General features: G+C 43.4%; 1 protein-coding gene across 1 annotated transcript in view; it reads left to right on the forward strand.

Moving 5' to 3' along the window:
* efcab6 (EF-hand calcium binding domain 6) overlaps positions 1–24032 on the forward strand; it is a 67727-nt gene that overhangs the window by 7087 nt on the left and 36608 nt on the right. Inside the window, exons 3-6 of the mRNA XM_078242830.1 lie at positions 6688–6788; positions 6925–6985; positions 21704–21840; positions 23110–23228. Of these exons, the coding sequence (XP_078098956.1) occupies positions 6688–6788; positions 6925–6985; positions 21704–21840; positions 23110–23228 (418 nt within the window). The remainder of the gene's footprint in view (positions 1–6687; positions 6789–6924; positions 6986–21703; positions 21841–23109; positions 23229–24032) is intronic.

Consider the following 24032-nt stretch of genomic DNA (forward strand, 5'->3'; position numbering starts at 1 on the left):
TGAGAAGCTATGTTTTTTAAGTTCTTTTTTGGAAACATGACTATTTGTAATTTGTTGTGCTATGCGCGCCAACCTAGAGGCAGGAGGCAGCCGTCATGCCAAAAATAATCCAATTTAGATTCAAGGATTAAGTAGCTAATGGCAGTAGTAAGAAGAGAACAGTGGTGATCAAAGTCTGCAGCGCAAAAATCTAGACGCGACCACCACAACATGTCACTTCATCTGTCACTACAAAACCCACAAAGAAAAGAAACGTACGAGAATGTTTCTTTTAGATAATGAATCAGTTGGTTAAACGTCTGCTAGAAAACAACTGTCTTTTTTAACTGATTTTAAATGTGGAAACAGGGTTAGATCATCAGGATTTTGACTTGTGACTTGCTTGACTAGTAGCTCAAGACTAGATAGATAGATAGATAGAGACTTAACTTGCTTGATATTCACCACAGTGACTTAAAACTTGCTTGCGACTTGAAGGTTAAGACTTGAGACACGCTTGTGACTTGCACTAATGCTGCGTTCCAGGCAGGGCTGGACTGGGACAATAAATTGGCCCTGGCATTTTTGGCCCAGGCGGCCCACACCCACCGTGACTGGTCAGACCCATTCCCTGCAGACAGTCCTCTTAAAATATGCGTGCATTCTATGATATGAGTGTTCTGCGTTCATGTGATAGTTTTGGATCCTTCAAGAGGGGTCTCAAGACTTATCTGTTGATCTTACCCTTAAATAATTCATTCATTCTTAGAGTTAGGATTTGTATATTTATGGTATTTGTTTATTTTATTATTATTGATATTTGGTATTGTATTGCCATTATTGTTATTTTTACTATTTTGCTTAATATTGGCTTAGAATCTTTTAAAAACTTAAAAGATTCATATTTTGTCGATTCAAAAGTGTCTGCTAAATACAATAACCATAACCATAATCCTTCCCAAAAGCTACAATAAAGCTGAGAGTAATATATGCCCTGGAAAAGAGCACCAAACAATGGGACTGGCATTCCACAAAGCAACTTTGGCTTTGCAATGCTACTGAATAACATTAGCTAATTAAGCAATCCAAGGAACACTGATGCTTGTCTCAACACTGATTTTCTAGATCACTCAGACTTTTCAGCTACCCAACAGGCCAACTGCTAGCATTTTCACTGTAAGCTTAAACAGTTAGGTTACCTGACAGCCACTAGCTTTAATGTTACAGCCAAACTGCTTGTTGTCGTTATGACGTGAGGCGCACACAATGCGCGCACACACACACACACACAGAGAGAGAGAGACACACACACACACACACACACACACACACACACACACACACACACACACAGCCTCCCTTCCTGAAAGTCCCTGTTAATTTGTCTACTCCTTACCAAATCGTCATCTACTCTCTCTTCCATCTTTTCCTCACTCGCTCCCATGGCCCTGTCGTGGTCACTCTCCTCCTCCTCGGCTTCTTCCCTGTCATGATGTTGTTTCTGCTTCTCTTCAGTCACCTTCCTCTACTTCAGGTAATGCTGATGTTGAAGCAGCTACTACAGCCCCAAACATGTCCGAAATTTTGGCACATTTTGAGGCATCCGCCTGTAGATTCTGAATCTTTTTCTCCCGTAATTTCTCTACACCTCCCTTGCGCTTTGGTGGTCGTTTGTCCATTTTGACGTGGAGGCTAAACTTCCCGCATAAGCATAACTATTACAGCTCGTGTCTCAGGGCCGGGAAGGGGAAGGGGGTTCCTGGATTTCATTGGGTCAGGCTAGTGCCAATAAAGAAAATTAACCAATGGGCCGCTGTCAGCTTTTTATGGGCCGGTGCGGCCCCAAAAAGAAAAAAGGCCTGTAAATTATATCGGTGATTCGGCCCAAAAGTGCGGAAAAAGCCCTGGTATGCCAGATGGCCAGTCCAGCCCTGGTTCCAGGCAACCCGTAACCCGTGTTGTCATAACCTTCTACCAATGAAAGTGCCCTGGAACGGCAACTTACTCCCCGTGAGCTCGTACCAGATGGTTGTACTCCCAGTTACAGTTTTTGACGTCACACACACAAACAACAATGTCGACCCCTGTTGATGCTGTACAGACGCCGCTGATTAACAGTGAGAAATAGAAATAAATATAAATAGGCAATGTAAAGTAATTCCGCACATTGTAATCAAAATAATACACATACAATTGTGTACTACTACAGGTTATGTTTGTTAAATGAAGCCCAAAATATGTCGGCGACTAGAAATGGCTAGTATCAGCTAGCGCTAGCTAACGTCAACGGTAGGTAGCCGCTATCTAACGCTAACGCTAGCTAGAAGGGTTTGTGGTGACTTTGCCTGGAATGCTACCAAGTCGTGAGTCGCGACTTGAAGTCGTAACTTATGGGCAAAAGATTGTGTCTGGAACGCAGCATTACTCCCACCTCTGGTGTGTATAGACTGATTGATTGACATCTTCCTAAACCTGTTGTTAGCTCTGTTTCCCCTGTTAGGGCGGGAAAAATGACCGTTTTATCATTCTTATTGGTAGAAAGGATTTGTGACCTAATAAATTCCCATCATGCTCTGACCCACCTTCAACCTGAGCAGCCACAATAACTGAAATCACCTGTGTGGGTGTTTTTTGAGGCTTTAATAGTAATCTGATCACAAGTGGACAGCTCTAAGTATGTGAGCTTTCACCTGTCTGTAGACTGTGTCTCCAAATGCGTCCTGAGTGACCGCTTGAGTCATAGGATCACTTCCCCTCTCTATATGCAAATCATCATCTGTAAGGTCTGAGCCTTTGAACATGGGGCGCACGTTCCACCAGGTGAGCTACCAGGGTGCCCCAGATCCGGTCAGAACACTTGATCTCACTAATCTCCTTTCTTCTCCATTGTAAATAGTGACAATTGAAGGTGTTTGTAAAACACTTTTGGATAACTGTGTTAAGCGTGGACGCCGGACCCGGACGGAATACAGCGGTTCTATTGGTACAATCCAAAACTTTTGAAAATGTAAACGCAAAAATAACTGAAAGGAACCAGACTTGGTAGAGGTGTTGAAATGAATCCAATAATCGATGCATCGAATCGTGGACATGGTCGATGCTGCATCGATAATCGGCCGGGCCATAATCGATTATTTCTGTTATTTTTGAAGCTTGAAAAGCTATGAATTAAATATCCTATATGGCTTTAATAGAAAAATGTATTTGACGCATCGTGATATCGAATTGAATCGAATCGCTGACATGATAATCGTGATCGGATCGAATCGGGAGATCAGTGAAGAGTCACACCTCTACTGCTTGGTGGAAACGAGGCTTTAGATTTTCATCCTCCAAATGTTGTGTTGTTACGTGGGGCATCATCCAGAAGATGGCAGTAGAAGATTTCTTTTTAAAATCCATTCCAGGCAGCTGACACTGACAAATGATGCTCCGTGGCTGTGAAGACTGGTCAGCGGAGAAGTGAGTCTGGCAGATGTTAAAGCAGACGTTATTTGTTTGCACCTCTGTTGCGTTGGCTGGCATCCTGTGATCGATTCTATTTTTTATTATTCTTTTTTTGGGGCATTTTCGCCCTTTATTTTGATAGGACAGCTGCAATGACATGCAGCAAAGGGCCGCAGGTTGGAGTCGAACCGGCGGCCGCTGCGTCGAGGAGTAAACCTCTATATATGGGCGCCCACTCTACCAACTGTTCTATCCGGGCGTCCCGCTGGCTCATTCTCTCATTTGTTTTCCATATATTCCTCAGCAGCCTGCAGATGTTTACTAAAAATGAAGGAATCCATTTAAAAGAAAACCTCTGGGCTATAAAAGCTGGTCGATGTAGAATGTTGAAGTCGTCACTCTGCATCCATGAAGTCTAATGAGTGTGTTGAGGCCTTGGATCAGGATGCTTCTACTCTCTGGCATTGATCAATCTAGCGTGAATGTGTGTGTGTGTGTGTGTGTGTGTGTGTGTGTGTGTGTGTTTTTGGGGTCTGTGCACGGCGGCGTAATTCCCCCTCTCCCTTCGTCTTCATCTGTGTGCGCGATGCCTCTGTCACTCTGCTACGCCACTGTAATCGTCTCCACTGTTCCTCTTTGTTCCATCTCAGCGCTCACGCCTGACAGTTTGACTGCCTGTCTTTCCCACACAGATTTCCTCCCATAATATCAGCACTTTGTGTCCCCCCCCCCCCACACACACACACACACACACAACCCCACTTCCCCTCCATCCCTCGCCCACCCCTCCCACTCACCGTCTTATTCATTAAAGCCACTGTGCGGATGAGTGTGCGCGCGTGTGCGCTTTCTGGAGAGTTGTCGAAAGTTTACTTTAAAGGACTATCACTGGAGTAGCAGCTGTTGTTCTGGTGACATTTTGATGTGGAAGTTGCTTTGTGCTTGGGGGAGCGAGAAAGCCACAAGCAGCCTGACACCCCCCACCCCCCCCACTCTTCTTCAAGTTCTTCTTTTTCTGTTCTTTATTTATCTATCTGGCCTCATCCATCAGGATCTCTTTTTCGTAAAATATTGATCAAGTGTTGTGCTGCGTCTGTAAAAGCTGGGCCTGTAAAAGAAATATGCCTGCATAATTCAAGCTTATTGGGGAGGGTCGATGGCAAAAAGACAATCACAGCTGACAAATGTGATGAGGATGAAGAAGAAGCTGCTGGTGACGGACAGCCAGACTCATGCAGAGAACAAGACAGAGAAAATCCACTGCATCAGGAGAGCTCAAGCTCTGTCTCCTCACTTACCAAATGGCTTTTTTTGGCCCTGTGTTCATTTTAGAGTGATTAACAGCTATTTCTTTTAAACCTACGGTGATTATTTTATACTATTTACAGATGATTTTGTCCCGATGTACAGACATCTCAACACGTCTCATGGCCCCTGCCCTCCATACCATCAGCCACTGACCTCCCTCTCACCTTCAGCCTCAAACTGAAGTGCAGGTGTAACAACGCCGTCACAGGTATATAGAGCACGGAGAGCCCCCCCCCCCCTTCCTCCCCTGAGGTGTGTGTGTGTTACGCTCCATGGCTGCTGATAGCAGTGATAATTGGACAGTGTGGTGTCTATAATAAGACTCAATGCCAGGAGCTCCGCTGGGGACCGCTGCACTGGATTACACCATGGAAGGATGTAGGGCAGGGCAACAGGGACTGTACTTTGATTATGAGCCACCAAAATAGGTATACGCGCGTGTGTGTGTGTGTGCGCCAAGTATTTGTCTGCTTGATTGAATACACATGTATATTTGTGTGTGTTTGTTTTTGTGGAAACTAGTTCCCTGATTTTGCGTGTTTGGGTATGTGCCAACTCTTTACCAGTTTTCTGTAAAGTGTGTGTGTGTGTGTGTGTGTGTCCATGTGTGTTTGTAAAACAGGTTCAGAACAAAAGCATGCGGCTGCATTTCCCAGGTGTGCCCCCCCCCCCCCCCCCCCTCGTTCCAGAGAACGGCACCTAATGTATTCCCCAAACAGCCTCGTCCTGAAAATTACTGCTCAACCCACCTGACGCCAGCCAGCCAGCCAGCCACATCACCACCATGCTCTTCCCGTCTCCACGGAGACGCCATTATATGTGCCATTATCATAGACGCTGGTACCGGAATGTTTGAAAAAGTTTGGAGTGGGCTTGAGTGCACACCATCATCTTCATCCTCTTCTTGCTTTTCATCATCACAGTTGTGTTTTGTGTACAGTATATATCTACTATATATATATATATATATATATATATATATATATATCTAAAAAAATCTATTAGATAGCTGCAGCTGATTCAGAACACTGCTGCTCGAGTCCTCACTAAGACCAAGAAGGTGGATCACATCACTCCAGTTCTGAAGTCTCTACACTGGCTTCCTGTCCCTCAAAGAATTGATTTTCAAAATACCTTTGTTTACCTACACATTTTTCTGTCCGAGCCTGGCCCGCGTCCGACAGAGCAGTAACCGAACCCGGCCCGAGCCTGGCAAGCATTAAGATATTTATGTCCGAGCCCGACCCGAGCCCGACACAGTTCAAATCTAATTTTTTTCTCATACTAATGACACGTTTGTTTGTGTGGACAGCTTTTGTTAAGCAACTGTAGGAAGGCATTCAGAAATGTCAACAGATGAGTGTATCAGCGCACACGGGGCAACAAGCTCACGTTAACACAGGCACGCACCTAGCCTACGTAATAAGCTGTTTTAGATTTAAAATGTTCAATGCCTTATCGCGCTGATGTGACCGAGCCCGACCCGAACCCCAACATCATTTCTAAATATCTGTCCGAACCCGGCCCGGCCCGACGGGCTCGGTTCGGGTATCCATCCTCTATCTGGGACAGGTCTGCTTTCTGTCCCCAGAGTCAGAACTAAACAGGGGGAAGCAGCGTTCAGTTTTTATGCTCCCCATATCTGGAACAACCTCCCAGATAACTGCAGGTCCGCCGCAACTCTCAGTTCTTTTAAATCAAGGCTGAAGATCTTTTTGATGCTGCCTTTCTGTAAATAATTGTTCATTTCTCGTGCTGCACTGTAACTATTATTCTCGTAATTATATCTGTTTTTATATTTAATTGTTTTGAACTGCTCTTTAATGTTTTATGTGAAGCACTTTGATTTGCCCTGTTGCTGAAATGTGCCATACAAATAAAGCTGCCTTGCCTTGCCTACAGTATGTGGAACCACGTGTGTTTACACGTCTTTGTGTTTTGTGGCTGCTGTAGGTGTGCGAGAGGGGCGGTGATACAGTGGACTACACGCAGTTTCTGAGGCGGTTCAGTCGAGCTCCTGCGGCCAACAGAGCCTGCAGCAGCAGCAGCGTGAGGTACACACACTCCTCTTCTCCAGCACCGCAGCAGATGTTTTCTAAACAAAGAAATATCACGCTGCTTTGCATTTATAGGTGTTTGGTGGCAGCAGCTGAACAGAAATGAACTGTGTTGTGTGTCTGTCTGTCTCAGGCGCGGTCCACAGAACACCTCCATGTCCCTGTCTGAGATACAGAAGCATCTCAAACATAAGGTTTGTACCCTCTCTTTGACTCGGTCATTGTTAAAAGTAGGGCTGCACAATGTGAGGAAAATATACGGCAACGATGACTTTTGCGATAACAATATTACTTGCGATAAATAAATGAATATCAGAATGTACTCAGTTCTGCATTTCTGCTGCTTTCAGATATTTTCTTTCAACTTACACAAAAACAAATCTCCGCCTATCGCGATGCGTCGCAGCCTTTAGCGATGTGTTTGTCTTCCCGGCGGGGGTGAAGCAGAGGGACCGTAGGCTCTCTTCGGTTCTGCCTCCGCTGATTAGGGTGAACACTGTTTGTTATGGGCATCATAGCAACGTTTGTATCCGGTTTTCCTTTTTTGAATGACGAATAGATTACCACCGCCTGCTGGCATGGAGAGTTATTTCCTCTCACGCAGGCGCAGAACTTATGTGGTAGTTGGCCACCTGCTGTAGAGGTTTCGGTGTGTTCAAGTGCAAATTTTGGCAAAGACAAAAGTGATGTCCAGTGACGTGAGGCAACGCCACAGTCTGTCTTCGTCGCCACTAGTTCTTGGCCTTCTGCTTGGTGTGTCGGGGCCTTTTAGAGACAGAGCTAGCTAGCTGTAACTGAGTAATGCTAGCGTGTTCCTGGCTGGCTAGAGTGTTATCAGTTACTGATACTACGTTCAGACTGCAGGCAAAAGTGGCCCAAATCAGATTTTTTTTTTGGGGTCAATTGACCAGGTCAGACTTCTTCAGAAGTAGTGTGAACACTCAAATCTTGGACCACTTTAGACCACTTCCATATGTGTCCTGAATCAGACCCAGGTCTGATTTTTTTCAATGCGGCCGCAGTGTGAACAACCAAGGAGGATTTGATGCGACTTTTACGTCAATCTACATCCACATTTGTCACAATCATGCGCCGGCGGGAGTTAGCTAGACACAGACAGTAACATTACAGTAAAAACTTGACTATGCCTATGGAGAGCAGTGATGGAGCAAGTCAATGGAGGGAGAGTGAGGTGTTAGACCTCATTAGTGTATGCTCATTAATGTTATGGCTGCCATTACACAAACATTTTGAAATAAAAGCGAAAATGCTTACTTCCTCCATGACCTCCCTAACTTTAGTGCAACAGCGTGACATAGGCCACATTTTAAAAGGTAATGTGAACAGCCAAACAAAAAATCGGATCTGAGCAAAAACTCTGAATTAACCATTAAGACTTGCGGTGTGAACGTAGCCTAAGTGTGCCAGCTATAGTACTTCACCAACTAGCCCTGCGAGTTCCATCAATAAGCTTACACCACCTATTTCATTAGGACACACTTTGCTGTGCCACTTTCTGGTGTGACTGGTGCTTTAGGCATTTGAATGGTGTCCTAATACATACTAATGATATACAGTTTTTTATCGTTTTGCTGTAAACACACGAGATAAACTTACTTTACTTATTTGCTTACTTATACTACTTCTGCTTGATGACAAGTTTCAGGCAAACCTCTATCTTGTTGTACAAATTATTCAGCTAAAGTCAATGAACGTGAACACTCCCTGAAAGCACTAGATTGATGATGTAAGAGTATGCAAGGGTGAATTCTTGCTTTAACATTCATTAATGCTGCAAAGGCACACTTTACACACACAGTGCTTCAAAAAACCAATGAACGCAATCTAAACACTAACGTGACTCACACATCCTCAGTGTGTGTGTGCGTGTGCGTGCGTGCGTGTGTGTGTTACATTTAGCAGCCATGTTTGTGGGGCCAGCTCTGGCAGAATTTAAGCTCTACGTAGGAGGGCATGACAGAATTGACTCTGGATTTGTGCTGCTTGTGTTCCACATGAGACTGAAACCAGTCTGTGGATGTTGTTGTGAAAACACAGAAGATGTATCTGTGGACAAATGAAGGCCCGAGGGCTATCAGGGCTGTCCTAATCCTTACTGCAGACATGCATAATGTGTGTGTGTATGACTGTATATTTCTATGTCGGCTGTATTCATGAAAAAGCATCTCTCACAGCCCACATCCTTCAGTCGACACAATACACATTTATTCGTAGTTCATCCAAATCTTCCTCTTTCTACATCAGGCCATTCTTTCGGTGGATATGCGTTTTTTGCTACTTCTCTTACCAGCCAACCAGATGTGCTCAAAGAGACATCTAAGACTTCTAAGAATGATAATACGATGCCAGCCAGGGGTATGAAACGAGACAGGACTGTGTCATAGTAACCCTCAGTGAAACAAATCAACCTTATCAGGGTATTTCATTTAATAAACACAAGTCACAGGAGTTATAGTCAAACAACATTTTATATTTTCTAGATATTCTGTCTGGTATGTTCCAGTTTTTGTCTCCATCATGTCACCAACTGCAGTTGCTAGGTGACTTCTGACGCAACCGTAAAGCCTCTACCTACTCTACTTCATCCATTAAATACCAGTCATTTCTTGATCCATCTCCACAAACGCTCTGCATCTAACTTGTGTTACCAAGACGATGGCTTCTGTTGTCACGGCAACAGGATGACAAATGTTGCACTACCTAGGTGGCGAACTCTCTGAGGTACAAAAAGAGATTCTGTCTTAGAGAAAAGTTTGGAATAAATCAGATATTCGGAGGCCTGTTTACTGAGCGAACAACAAAGCCACCGGGGAATCTCTCTCTCTGCAGTCTACACACTTTTGGTGACTTTGATATCTGTCAAAATTGTTTGTCAATTACTGTAAGAAGTGTGAGTGTGTAGCAATGAGTGTGTGAGATCATGTGTGTGTGTGTGCGGTCACTGTCTGATGACTCGTCTCTGAGGACCAGCTGGGCCTGATAATGAGTGATGCGCACACACACATATGATGAAGTACCAGTCACAGCTGTTTACCCTGTGTGCTCGCCTCACTTATCAATATTCAATTAAGATCACCGAAACCCCCCAACACACACACACACACACACACACACACACACTCTGAAGTAGCCATCCAAGGTTGGAATGAAGGATGTTTCTCAACTGTCTGTACTCCGTCTGTGTCTGGATCTCCTCCTCTTTGGGCTTTGTTCACTACTTCTGTAATCTTAGTGCAGAGTTGAATCTGAAAAGATACAGTACAGTCCAAAAAAACATCCTGATTCATTGGGATTCCTGAAATTCAAAGCCAGTACGGTGAACCAAGGGCTACACACGATTAGTTCTGTTGCAATCTTTGCATTATTTACTTCAAATACCTTTTCGGTAAGAATTTAATGCACGCTCATGTTAAATTTTTAAAAAGGGAAATTATCTATTATGTACTCCGGCTGTTCTCATGAACCATTCGTACATATAGCATGGGACCCCAAACTTCCCTTTCCCGAGCCACATTAACCAGCTCCGACTCGGGGATCCTGAGGAGTTCCCAGGCCAGGTTGGATCCCGCCACCTTCGTCCCAGGCCTCGCACTGTAATTATATTCCACGTATTTATTGCATGTTTACTAGGGATGCACCGATCTGAAATTAAGATCAGATATCGGTCCCGATATTGACAAAATAGCTGGATCGGGGATCGTGTGTTTAGTTAGGAACGTCTGGTGGCTTTAGTCTCTTCCACATGGTGGAAGGAAGGTATAAGGTGGAAGGTATACAGTGTATTATTAATTCAACAACGGTATCGGATCGGTATCGGGTAGCGACAGATACACAAAGCCCAGGCATCGGTATCGGGACTGAAAAAGTCAGATCGGTGTATCTCTAATATTAACCACATTGATTGCCGCTGTATACGAGCACGCTGGTCCATGCACGGGGGAGGTGATCAGCCAGCCGTCACCTAATTTCATAGGATATCATATGAATTGGTGTGTATGCGTTTTCGTACGATATCCCACATACCTGTTTACAAGGATGCGTTGCTCTACTGCATAAAGATGCCCCAAAGAAATAAAGTTTTGAAAAGTAGAACACTTTGGAACAGACCAATACTTTTCAGACAGTTAGGATTTTTTGGTTTAGCTAATACAGTCAAGCTGCAGCTGAATTGTGTTCAAAAAAACTAAAAAAAACTAAGGCAGGACTAACATTTAATCACGTTGCTGTCTGTTCTGTAATGGATGAGTGTGTTACTTCTGTCATTTTAATCCCATTTTGGGAAGTTGTAACTAATCTTGGTCTGCCGGTCTGTCTGAATCTGCCACTTTGTGAAATACAGCTGTAAGCTCTCCCCCTAGTTGTCGATCATATACCAGCCCGTTTTACATGCCCTTAAAGGACAATCCTGGCGTAAAATGAATCTAGGGGTTAATAACATATGTAAGAATCCTTATCAAAGATGATTAAAAGAAATCAATATTGGCCTATAAATCCAGGATCAGTCAGTTTATAATCCACACTTTGATTATCCAAAATGTTTTCTCTGGGATCTGTTTTCATGCTAATCGAATGTGTCTCTAGCTTGAAACAAGCTAACGCAAACCAGTGGTTAGCTGCTAACGCTACTTTTCGGGGTAAATTCTATACCACTAAAAAGGCTCAAAATAGCACCACACGTCAACAGTAGCATAATGAGGGTCCCTACATGCAAACCGAAGCATTGAGAACTTTGTAAGTGTACAGACAGTTTATTAAAAAGATAGATTATAAAGACAGTAGCATTCATGTTTACATGCGGGCGCCATCTTGGAAAACAGTCATGATCACTCGAACGGCGAAAAAAAACTGCACTGTATGGAAGTGCTGAGGGGTCAAAACCCAGGAGATTGTCGGACTACAACCAATAGATTTAAATATATGGATGAACACAGGTTTGGGCCATAGATCATAGGTCTGATCCTCTATTTATTTTAAGTGGACAGTATTACTTTTATCATAACCCTTGTCCGGGAGAGAGATTGGGGTAAACTCCTGCTGACGTCCTGTCCAGGAGCTCCTTTAATCTCTTTTTAAACCACTATTTTGTCATTTTTATTCCTTTTAAATGGGCCTTTTAAATAACTGACCCAGGTTTTTTAAAGACATTTTTAAGTGTTTTACCACATTTATAGTCCCCTTGTGCAGTAACCCGAGCTTATTTGAACCTAAACCTGGATCTTAGTTCATTTTGTACCTAAACCTGACAAAACCTTAACCATAGTGCTGTGACATGATAAAATATAGATTTTCCAACCGTTTTAGAAGCGGAAACAAATGATGTCACCCTGCCGATAGGGGCGTCACATCAGAAAACTGGAATATACTGTATAAATACATATATATATATATATATATATATATATATATATATACATATATATATACATATACATATATATATATATATATATATATATATATACATATATATATATATATATATATATATATATATATACATACATACATACATATATATATATATATATATATATATATATATATATATATATATATATATATATATATATATATATATATATATATAATGATAACAATGCTTTAGTTGCTTAATTTCTCAATGCTGTATCCAACTTACAATGATCAAATTATTCTTTCATTCTTTACTATTTGACTTAATTACATTGTATGTCATCATACAACCAATGCCTTTTTAAATGTGAGATCCTGCCTTCTCATAAGATGAGATAAGATAAGCCTTTATTGATTCCCAGAGGGAAAATTCAGGTGTTGCAGCAGCACAAATACATAAATAAGTACAGAAAAAATCAAATAAAAAAATAAGAATTGTGTTCTAGGTCTAAAATAACTTTAAACCGGTCTAAATGTTCTCATTGAAATGCTCCCACAGCGCTTTTTTTTAAAATTTATTCTATGGTGTTGTAGTTCTTTCTTCACTACTCCAAATGTTACTCGCTGTATTACTACTACAAATGAGACCCACATGAAAGTTATTTTGCAGCCGAGTGCAAGGCTGCTCTCTTTCGGAACAGATGCAAGAATAGCGATGTTTCTGGACTCTGACATTGACAGGGTTTGTTTATGTCGTGATGCGTCTTCAATTTCATTTATAAAAAGGTATTAAAAAGTCTTAAATTTGACTTGGTGAAAACCTGCAGAAACCCTGTAGTACTGTATAAGAGTAGAAGTTAAATAAATAACTGATCTATGTAAGAGGAGTTAAAGACAAAGTGGTTGTGGTGAGTTTTGCTTTCCCCTTTAGCACCAGCGCAAGGTGGACTCAAACTCTCAAAAAAAATGAGAAGCCAACTGGAATGACTTTCGTCTTTAACAATTCAAAACAGCAAGCACGTAAACTAAAAAGACACCATCAACATGCTCATGGAGAATGCCAAAGTAATACAAATGACAAAGACAGGACCTTCTTCAGCACAATGTATCAGAATAGTGGAAAACTGGCCTGGGGGCCTGATTTGGATTCTCAAAAATGTCTCTCCTAATAGTTGTCACTCTCATGAGCAGTTCCTAAATATAGCAACACAACAGCAGGGAGCTTCCCATATGGGGATTCCCAGGAGTAAATCTTCATCAAATGGGGGTCCGTGTTCTAATCTGCTAATCTATTTCTGGAGCCCAGTATTCCTGGGAAGCCCTCTTGTAGACCCTCCATGTTGTTTAGGTCATGCAGTGCCTTTGTTAAACTAATGTTTGGATAGTGAGCGACGACAGCAGAATGGTCCCAGAGCCCCTTATTATCCCTCTAGGCTCCACTTCAATGCCGCCTGTCTCTGGCACTCCGGAGCCCAACCAGAGAGAAATTAGCCCTCTAATTGACAGACAAAGGGAAGTTCATCTCTGCGCTCTCTTCCGTCGCTGTCTGATCTCCTTTCTCTATCCTCTCTTTCCTCTCTGTCACTCAGCGGTTTCTCCTCCTCCGCTTCCACTTGTGATCCGTCTCCCTTCATTCCCCTCCAACTCTCCATGTCGTTCTCTCTCTCTCTCATCTCCCTCTTTCATCCCTCCTCTTCAGAGAGCTGTCCTGTCTCCTTCCCATAATTCATAGTGACAGAAAAGGTCAGCGCAAGCACGGCAGAGCTTTGGCTGACAGAGAGAGGAGAGTCGAATGTCTTTTAAAGCCACGTCGTTACACACTGTTTCCAAGTCGGCACAGTTTGACTGAATATACTGAAACGTAGCTTCGTGTGTGATAATAAATAATGTCTGTATCACATGCAAGTGCCATAATCTGAAGGGAGACAGAGCAGAGGTGAGGATTAGTGCTACACTTACATTTTTATTATAACCTGGATATCCTGTCATGTTCTTCGATGCAGGTGTGGTCATTCATTACAGTTTTATTTGGTGGTTTTAGTGTAGGTTTCGTCATGAATGAAAAAAGTTACCTTCTGTACACACTGCCAAGTCAAACATTACATTAGTCATCAATCATCACTCTGATTACGCCCAGCTGAGAAGGTTTCATGCTTAACAAATTATTGAAGCCATTGTCCTGTATTTAAACAGGTCAGTAAATGAAGCAAACTAGTTTAAAGATCCAGTAGTCTCGCATTGCCAGACCTTCCTCCACAGCGCTGCAGAGGAAGGTCTGGCTAGTCCACACAGCATTCCGGGATGGGAGGAAAATGTGCTCTGGTTTATTGGCATTTCTTTAAACCAATCACAATCGTCTTGGGCGGCGCTAAGCTCCGGACGGAGCCTCGGTGCCTCTGCCAAATAGCCTCTGGAAGGAACTTGTTTTGGTGGAACATGTGTACGTTCAAAAGTAGTTTTAGTCGTGCAACAGAAAACTCAGATTGGACAGATAGTCTAGCTAGCTGTCTGGATTTACCCTGCAGAGATCTGAGGAGCAGTTAACCATAGTCCTCACAAATCCACCAGAGGTTAGAACGCCAACACAAAGAAAGAGGAAGGGGACGGACATCCGGCCGAAATGAGGAACATCCGGCGGAATATCTAGCAGCACCGGAGCAATCTCGGAAGTGGAACGTCGTGGATATAGACTAAAGATCTATTGATGTCATACATGATTTAGTTTAGTTTCATTTCATTCATTCCTTCATTCATTCATCACTGTCCAAACCTCTCCTAGATCTGAGCTAGTTTCTATTAATCTGTGTACCTTTAGGCCTGCCAAATGTGTTAAATGCATTTCCTTCCTTATAAGACATTTGCAAAGCTTCTTTGTTTCGTCTGCAATGACAGACCAGCCTTCCATTGGCTGACAAGACGTAAACAAGCTCTTGATTGGTCAGAATGGTCTCCCAGAGCGTCATGGGAAATGCAAAATGGTAGTTAGCAACAGAGCTAGCGGCGATCGGTGGTGAGAAACGGCCGAAAATTCACAAATGATGGACATAAATTGTGTCAAACTTGGATGTAACAGTTTGGATTTATTGCACAAAGACCCCGAAAAACTCTGGATTTCCAGGCTGGATACAAAACCTTCAGTAAGGGCTACGAAGACACCAAAGACATTAGCAGTCCGGCGAGTGTTAGCTTTAAGCTGCAGAAGAAGGTATGTTTCTACTCACTACGGTTATAAAGTTATTAAGTTATGAATCAGAGATGCCGTTTTTTTGTTGTCGTATACGACAAGCTCGGGCTCAGAGGTATTGTGCATTGTTTACTTGCTTGCAGTCTTGTTCTATGCCTATGTTGACGCAGTGCTACATTTCTTTGCTCGTCAACGCCACCAACTGTCAATTAGCAGAATAGTATTAAAATGGCGACAGGAATGTGTAATGCGGTGTCCTTATGCACGCACCCACTACAGGGCACCTTTAACTTCTCCTTTTTTTGTACATTTTTGTACCATGAATTTTTTTGGTTGTGCAAAGACTCAGATATTTTGTCAGTATGTTTTGACAGTTGCTCATCTTTTGTACTAATTACTCACTCTGGAGAGTTTCACCTAGGCTTGGATTTTTCCAAATGTCTCCTAACATGCAGAAAAGGCAGCTCACTTTTACTTTCCAAACTCTGAATGCCTGAAATAGGCCTCTTTCAATGGTGAGTGGAAATTAATTTGTGATGTACATAATAAAATTAAACACCAACAGTGTCCCAGTTACACCGGATAGACCTCACCTCACTGTGAACAGTTTTCATTGGAACTACTTTTTACCAAAGAAATAGTCCCTCTGAAAATTGGGTGTTCTAGAGTAACAGAGACACTGTGTCTGGAAAGAGATATTGCTGTTGATTTTTTTTTAAATGCAATAATTGAATCCCACAAATGAAATTGCATTCACTTCCATTGTATTAGGGTAGAGACAGATATCTCAATACCGGGACACATCAAACCAAAACTATCTTCATGACTAGCTACCACTAGAGGTAAGGGAGGAAAAATGTTCTTTCGCCATTTGTGCGAACTGACCCTTTAAGCGTGCACGAGAATACACAGTGATCAAAATGGCTATCAGACCTGACTTTGGGTCATGGCTGAGATCATGGACTAATCAGCTGAGAGGGTAACGAGCAGACATCGAGGATGGACGGGCATGCACACACAGGGCTTGCTGGATTAGCATATAACAGGCCGGTAAACAAAAAACAACAGAGCTTTCATTAATTAAGGACCATGGGGCTGGGTGGGCAGACGGACGGGCGAGAGCTGCTGAGACACTCCGAGAGCGGCACAGCGCCAGGCCTCCAACCACGCCAACCAGAACACAGCTGCCTAATGGGGCGCTGGCACTACCGGCGGACAGGGGGAGTGGAGAGGGGGGGTGGCTGGGAACAGAGAAAAAGAAAGGGGTGGAAATTGGAGATAAGATTATCAAGGAATTTGAAGGAGAAAAAAAGGCAGAGGGAGACACGGGCTGAAAGACAAAAGGAGAAGAAAGAAAGGGGAAGAAAAGGGAAACAAAGTTTGCGAGGGAATTGAGAAGAGGAGGACACAAAGGCAGATAAAAGGAGGGGGGGGGGTGTGTGTGCAGAGGGAGAGACGAGATGGAGACGGAGATGGAGATGGAGATTGGATGATATCCCTCTGTCTCTGTTCATTAATACCGTATGATCTCCTCGCTCCCTCCTTTGTGATTTTAACACATTTCTAATTAGCACAGAATCCTCTAAGTTGGAGCGGGAGGGAGGGAGGGAGATCGGGGAGGATGGCGGGGGGGGGGGAGAGAATCATATTTATATCTGTCTTTAATAAATTCACTTTCATTTGATCTTTTTTTAAACGCACGGGCTGCTGTGGAGCGCCTCTCTCTTCGACTCTGGCAGAATGAAAGGTGGTGTAAATGCGGGGCTAATTGTTATGCTTGTAAGGAAGCTTGAACAGTAGCTGAAGTTGTTAGATTACAAAAAGTGGAGATTTTCAAAGTTTTACTGCTCTGCACCACCTCCCCTGTGATCCAAAAGAGAACTAAAGACGTGGGAATCCCAACCTAGTCTGGTGCATTGCAGGAAATGGTGATCCGCATCATTTCAGAGGTCAGCATCTTGTATATTTTTTGCTTGACTTTACGCCATCTGCTCTATTTCGTGTCTGCGTGGAGACAATGTCAGTGTAACAGGACATGAGGGGGGGCTCCCCCCCCCCCCACGCCTCTCACTGAGAGACTTGGCAGCTCGTCTAATCAGAGTGCAATTAGACGGAGACTTCTCTGGGCGACAGAGGACTCTGATTACCCAAGAGTCACCGGGGGTATATTTAGTATCTCTGCTCTTGTTCCTCCGCGGTTAGCGTGGCGCCCCGGAGCTACGGAGCAAGCTGTCGCGTGGAAGGCGGGACGGGCTGGACTTGGCTGGGGCGCTCACTCAGACTGACTTGAGTGACTGCAACTGAGCTCTAACAGTGTGAACCAGATCCAAAACCCTCATCATCCAGCTACTCAGAGCGTGAGGGTGTTCCAAATTACACATGTATGGAATATTTTTGGGCCTCGAGCTCTCCAGTGCTCTGCTGCGCTGATCCTTAACTGCTCATTGTGTTTGTCAGAGTTAGACTCATATATTGGGTTGCTTCTAAGGAGGGCCAATATTGCACCCTCTATTAAATGCAGCCTAGGAATTACGTATGTACACTTTGGAGGATTCGGTACCAACGCGGGAAGTCGTGTGTCCGTTACATAGCGAGGCAGTGAGGCTGGAGGGTGGTGGATGTCCATGAAGCACGTTAGGCCGGTTACACGCTGGCTGCGTGGCGTGAGCGTGGCGTGAGCGTGGTGTGAGCGTGGCGTTTCTGCTGCGTGTCAGTTGTGTGGCGGCTGCATAGCGTTTTCTATGTCTTTACACACCAGAAAGGTGTCTGACGCGCTGCTGCTGCTGCTGCTAGCCTTATCTGGACACATGGCTGTTTCCCATTGATAAAATGAAATACCATGTTAAACATAAATATATACTGATCTGATTACAGCAAAGACAACGTCGGCAGTATTGACGGCAAAATGGCCTACAGAATATTTCGTTCTGTATTGACAGGTGCAATATTAGAAAATCGATTTTTAATTTCTTTTTTAATTACATTTATATCTGCATTTATATCAAAACCTAGAGACTTTCAAACATCAACATGTCATTTATTAATATGTATTCGTGTATAAATGACACAAAGGCTAAACATCTTTTCCTATTCTATTTTTCCTGGAAACGCTTCCAACACACTTGCGTGTCGCGTGAAAAATAGGTAGTAGATAGTAAATATTTATTATTGCTGTTTACTAAAAAAAGGAAACCTGTTTCCTTTTTTAGAAAAAGCAGAAAATGTTATTGTCAAAGAGATTTTTGGTGGCCCAAATGTTAATATTTTTCACCCCCTTCCCCTTCTTGCCTCTGGCTCTTTGCACTGGATATGCAAAAGAGCTGTTCACTAACCCCAGGTAAATGTGACTGTACAAACCTAACAGCAGGGCTATTCAACTACACTGTTCTGGGGGACACATTTTCAGAAGCCTAATACTGAGTGAGGAGAAAGAATAAAGAACGCAGACATCACCGGCATGATGACGTCATTCACGTGCATATTAAGTGGCCATGCTGGGGGGAGGAGCCGGATTGTCTCCGGCAGCAGCTGTGTTTCCAAAGATTAGTAGTAAACTAATAAACAGTCAGACTACAAACCGACAGCTCTCGTGTTAGCTCGTTGGTAAAACATGGCTATTAGCAGAGTAGCATGCTGTAGGCTAGTTGTGTAAAACAGCGTGGACGAGCAGCAGACGTTGGTTAGCTACCTGGTGTCGGGTTCGCCTCGTGAATGGATGAGTAGACTGATGTTTTCATCAGAGATGATGTAGCAGCATGTTTGCAGCTTAAACATCCCAAACTTTCTGGTCGTTCTCGCCTGTCTCTTCTCTTAGACCCCTCGCTATTTTCGTCTTCCTTCATTTGTAATCTGGGTCAGCCAGTCTCGTGCATAGACAGCATATAAACGGTCTCAGGTCCACAGAAGCGCCAACCTGTTGTGCTAGTAATAATCCCCTCCGTGTGGAAACACAGAGCCGTACAACTCACGCTTGATTTAATGAAGCTTCAAGGCAAAGAATTTTGCTTCGAGGATTTTTTGTAATCGAATTATTCGAGGAAATCGTTTCAGCCCTACTTTCATGCATGGTTCTAGAGCAGGGATGGGCAATTAATTTTCCCAAGGGGCCACATGAGAAACAGGGACTGTTGTGGAGGGCCGGACCAATAGGCTAAACTCAATTCTGCTCAATATTAGTTTTATGTCAGGCGGCGCATAAAAAAGAATGTTCTCAAACGTCTCTTTTTTCCTCTGGGCATATTAGTGCAGCAGAGTCCACCAAACGCTCTTTAATAAACTCCCCGTCAGAAAATGGCTTACTGTTTTTGGCGATTTTGTGGGATCTCAGCCTTGTTGCTTTTGCAGCTTAACTAGCAAAGCTTCAGATGTCCGTGGCCGCTCTGCATCAGTCAACTTGTTGTATTTCTCTGCGTGTTTAGTATCGTAGTGGAGATTCAAATTATAATCCTTCAACACAGCGATCTGTTCTCTGCAAACTAAGCACACGGCTTTACCTTTGACTTCAGTAAATACATACATAGAAGTCCATGTTTGGTTAAAAAACTCGGCACTCTGTATCGACCTCTTTCTTTCTTTCTTTCTTTCCCATGAGCTGACATTTTTGAGGGATAACAGCTCATTCACGTCCATGCTAACGTCTCTCGTGAGCTCATTTCACGGCTCGCCGACACAGGGGTCCGACACATTGCAGACTTGCAACCAGAGAAGAAGAAGCTGCGTACGTTCGCACAAAAAAAAGAAGCAACAACAAAAAACAGTCGCCTTCAAATTGAAAGCAATGCAGTTGTATTCCATGAATGACGTACACTTATTTACGTGTGATTGCTAACTTCCCATTGACCTCACGCGGGTTAGGTTAGGCTCGGCCAAAGGGCCGGATGTCGCCTGGGGGCCGTACAATGCCCAGGCCTGTACTAGAGGTTGGTCTAGTTTCACACCTGCATTTAACTTTTGCCTTTTTATTAACTGGAAACACAATCTTTCCCTAACCGACCTCATACCACAGTTGCCATGTGCATTGTAGTAAGGCAAAAAATGTTTTAAGATGTTGCAATTGTGGCTGGGTAGGCTCAGTTGGTAGAGCAGGCGCACATATATAGAGGTTTACTCCTCGACGCAGTAGCAGTCGCAGGTTCGACTCTGACCTGAGGCCCTTTGCTGCATGTCATTCCCCCTCTCTCTCCCCTTTCATGTCTTCAGCTGTCCTGTGGAATTAAAGGCCTAAAATGCCCCGAAAAAATATTGCTATTGACTATTGGTAGTAGGGCTGCGCGATATGGCCAACATCTTCTATCCTGATATAGGTCATTTCATATCTTCATAACAATATATACCATGCATCAGCATGTTTTCTTGTTATTGGATAAATAAATAGTCTACATGAATTAACCACATGATATACATGATATACACATGAGACAACATATATTTTGTCTCTCATAGTTGAAGTGTACCTATGATGAAAATTACAGGCCTCTCTCATCTTTTTAAGTGGGAGAACTTGCACAATTGGTGGCTGACTAAATACTTTTTTGCCCCACTGTAGTCTAGTTTTCATACGTCTGTCTTAAGTAACTGCTTGACAATTGAAAATGAATTAAAAAGTTCAATTTGAGTTGGTTTTAATGGAATTTGTAGTCTCATATTATGATCTATAAGAATTGTTTTTTGGCCCATGACCTTGTTTTTAGACGTGAATTTGATCATGACACACTTTTGTAATCTATTTTCACCAGCAAAGATACAGTGGTGTCTATAGAAACGATGATTCATTCATAACCTTTAACATTAAAGTTATATGTTCTCTATATCCCAGAAATAGCCTCACTGCAGCTGAAACATCTCTTGTTGGATATCATTTCAGCTCTGTAATTTAAGATTTCTAAATTAAAATACCTACTGTATGTATTCTATTAATGTTTAGATATCATCCCTTCAGATCAGATCACCCTTAAGTATATCTCCCAATTTTCAGCCATGAAACACAGGCGTGCATCCATTTCAAGCTGCTGTTCTGAACGACAAACCTCTGTCGTGGTCTCTGTTTGGTCTGTGCTTTACTGACCCATAATCCCCCTTAGTACCCTCCCCCCTCCTCCTCTCCTCTCTATTTCATCCGTCTGCCAGCCAGCTTTGCATCTCCTCCTTGCTCTCTCCCACCTCATCAGTTGTCAGCACTTTGGGGAATAGACCCGGGCTTCCACAGATCAAGGCAGGCGTGTCAATAGCCACGTTCACAGAGATGAAAGCTCCGGTGAGCCAAGCCTCTCAAGTCGCTCGGGTTCAGGAGTTCACAGGCGCCGCCGAGGTGTAGTGTTGCTGTTGCTGTCTATCATTGTGTGTGAACCCCCCGCAGATCGGAGGCAACCTGAAGACCGTGATCAGAGTGTTCCGGCTGTTTGACTACAACAGAGAAGGACACATCCAGCAGCACGAGTTCCGCCGCATCCTGGACAACTATTGCATCCACCTGACAGACAAGGAGTTTCAGAGGTGGGGGTCTTCATCTGACACGGTTTGACACAACAGATCGCACATCAAATCTGTGCAGCCGCATGCAACGGCCCATACACTCTGCACATGAGGACTGGTTGACTACTATTATGGCGTCAGGTTTATGTCATATATCCCCGAGTGCGATAAAACATTCTCACGAGCAGATAAAAAATTGTTCACGCGCGCAGATATTACTCTACCAATCCAACAACCCAGAGATGTACAGCGCAGATATTACTCTACCAGACCAATCCAACAACCCAGAGATGTACAGCGCAGATATTACTCTACCAGACCAATCCAACAACCCAGAGATGTACAGCGCAGATATTACTCTACCAGACCAATCCAACAACCCAGAGATGTACAGGCAGTTGCGAGCGTGAAACAAAACATAGGGAGAGGCAAAGAATGCCACCTGCGTGTATAAAACTACTCGGCAAGCGCAATTTGGGAGATCTCCCCTTTGGCCATTATTGCTATCAGTAGCAACAAGACAACACTTGTGTCATATCACGATATTACCATATCCAAAACTCACGACGATGTCTAGCCTCATATATCGGTCGATATAATATCAATATACGGCCCAACCCTAAACTCAAGTGTAACATTTGATGCAAAATGGGCTTAAATGCACTTAAAGTTAAATCTGAGCTCCACATATGAATGTCTGAACACATACTGACTTAAAAAAGTGTGCGCAAAAACACACACACACAGACACAGACAGTCATCCAACAGTACTGGTATTCCCTGTGGTGGGAAGTCGTGTGTCGGCTGGGACGAGATCACTAGCACTAACTTTGTGGTCGGCCATTGTCTTAGGATGAGAGAGAGCTAATTGACTTTTAAAACTTCAGGCCCTGCAGTCAAATCCACTCTAGAAACGCTCCTCAACTTTTTTGATGCGGCTCTAGAGGATTGTGTGTGACAGGTTCATTTACAATGGCTTTAATTGGTTTAAGCGCTCACGACTCTCTCTCTTTCACTCTCTCTCACTTACACACACACACACACACACACACACACACACACACACGGACGTACACACGGACGCGCGCACACACAGACGCGCGCACACACATGGACGCACGCATAGACTTTATATACAGTCTATGGTTGTAACAGATAAAGTCAAGCATAAAGCATGATCAGCATCTCATCATTGACTTGGGTGCTCTTGACATTATAAGTCCCCTGTGAAACTGTACCATTTATCTAAACATAAATACCCAGCATCTGCTTGCTTTTTTTTGTTTCAAGGCTGTGGAATCACTACAGTCCCAATAACAGCTCCACCATTTCCTACGAACTGTTCCTGGACAAGCTAGGCTTTGATGACAGCCATAACTTCAAGATTGCTCCAGTCTGCACTAAGCTAGGTATGGATACAGTGGAATTCAAATGTGAATATTAGAGAATATGATGAGAGATAGCAGCAGGACGACACGACTTTTAAGGCTACAGCCATGCTAGCTGCTCTGTGAGGGTGTGCTGTTTTCAGCTAATTGCTAATACTAATGTAACACTGGTTATCCAAACGTTAGCTACATAGTCATTGTCTTACAACTAGCTAGTTTAGGGCCGTGGGTAAAGTTAAAGCACGGGGGACAGCGTCTTCAGAACAACTTGGTCCATTAAGTTATGTAAATAATCCAAATATACATTAGTAACTGAATGTAACCCACAACATAAATCTCTACTACTAAGCTCATGGTGACGTCTGAAGTCACCAACAACCCATTGTAATCTCATTAGCCACTTTTCTAAGACAAAATCTTCAAAAATCACTAGAGGGGTATTTAGTGACGATCTTATTGTCGTAGAAAAAACCTTAAAATCTCTTAAGCGTGGGTTAATTACAATTATTCAGCTTAAACATGATCCGCTGTAAAACCGCGAGATAGGGGGCAGAGCAGAGAGGCAAAGCGCAGCGCAGGGATACGTCATTATTGCTTCTGGGATTGGCTCAGGAAGGAACTTGTTTTGGTGGAACGTGTGTACGTTCTAAAGTAGTTTTAGTCGTGCAACAGAAAACTCAGATTGGACAGATAGTCTAGCTAGCTGTCTGGATTTACCCTGCAGAGATCTGAGGAGCAGTTAACCATAGTCCTCAGAAATCCACCAGAGGTTAGAACGCCAACACAAAGAAAGAGGAAGGGGACGGACATCCGGCCGAAAATGAG

The sequence above is a fragment of the Sander vitreus genome, chromosome 23, assembly GCF_031162955.1.
Source record: "Sander vitreus isolate 19-12246 chromosome 23, sanVit1, whole genome shotgun sequence".
Classification (NCBI taxonomy): Eukaryota; Metazoa; Chordata; class Actinopteri; order Perciformes; family Percidae; genus Sander; species Sander vitreus.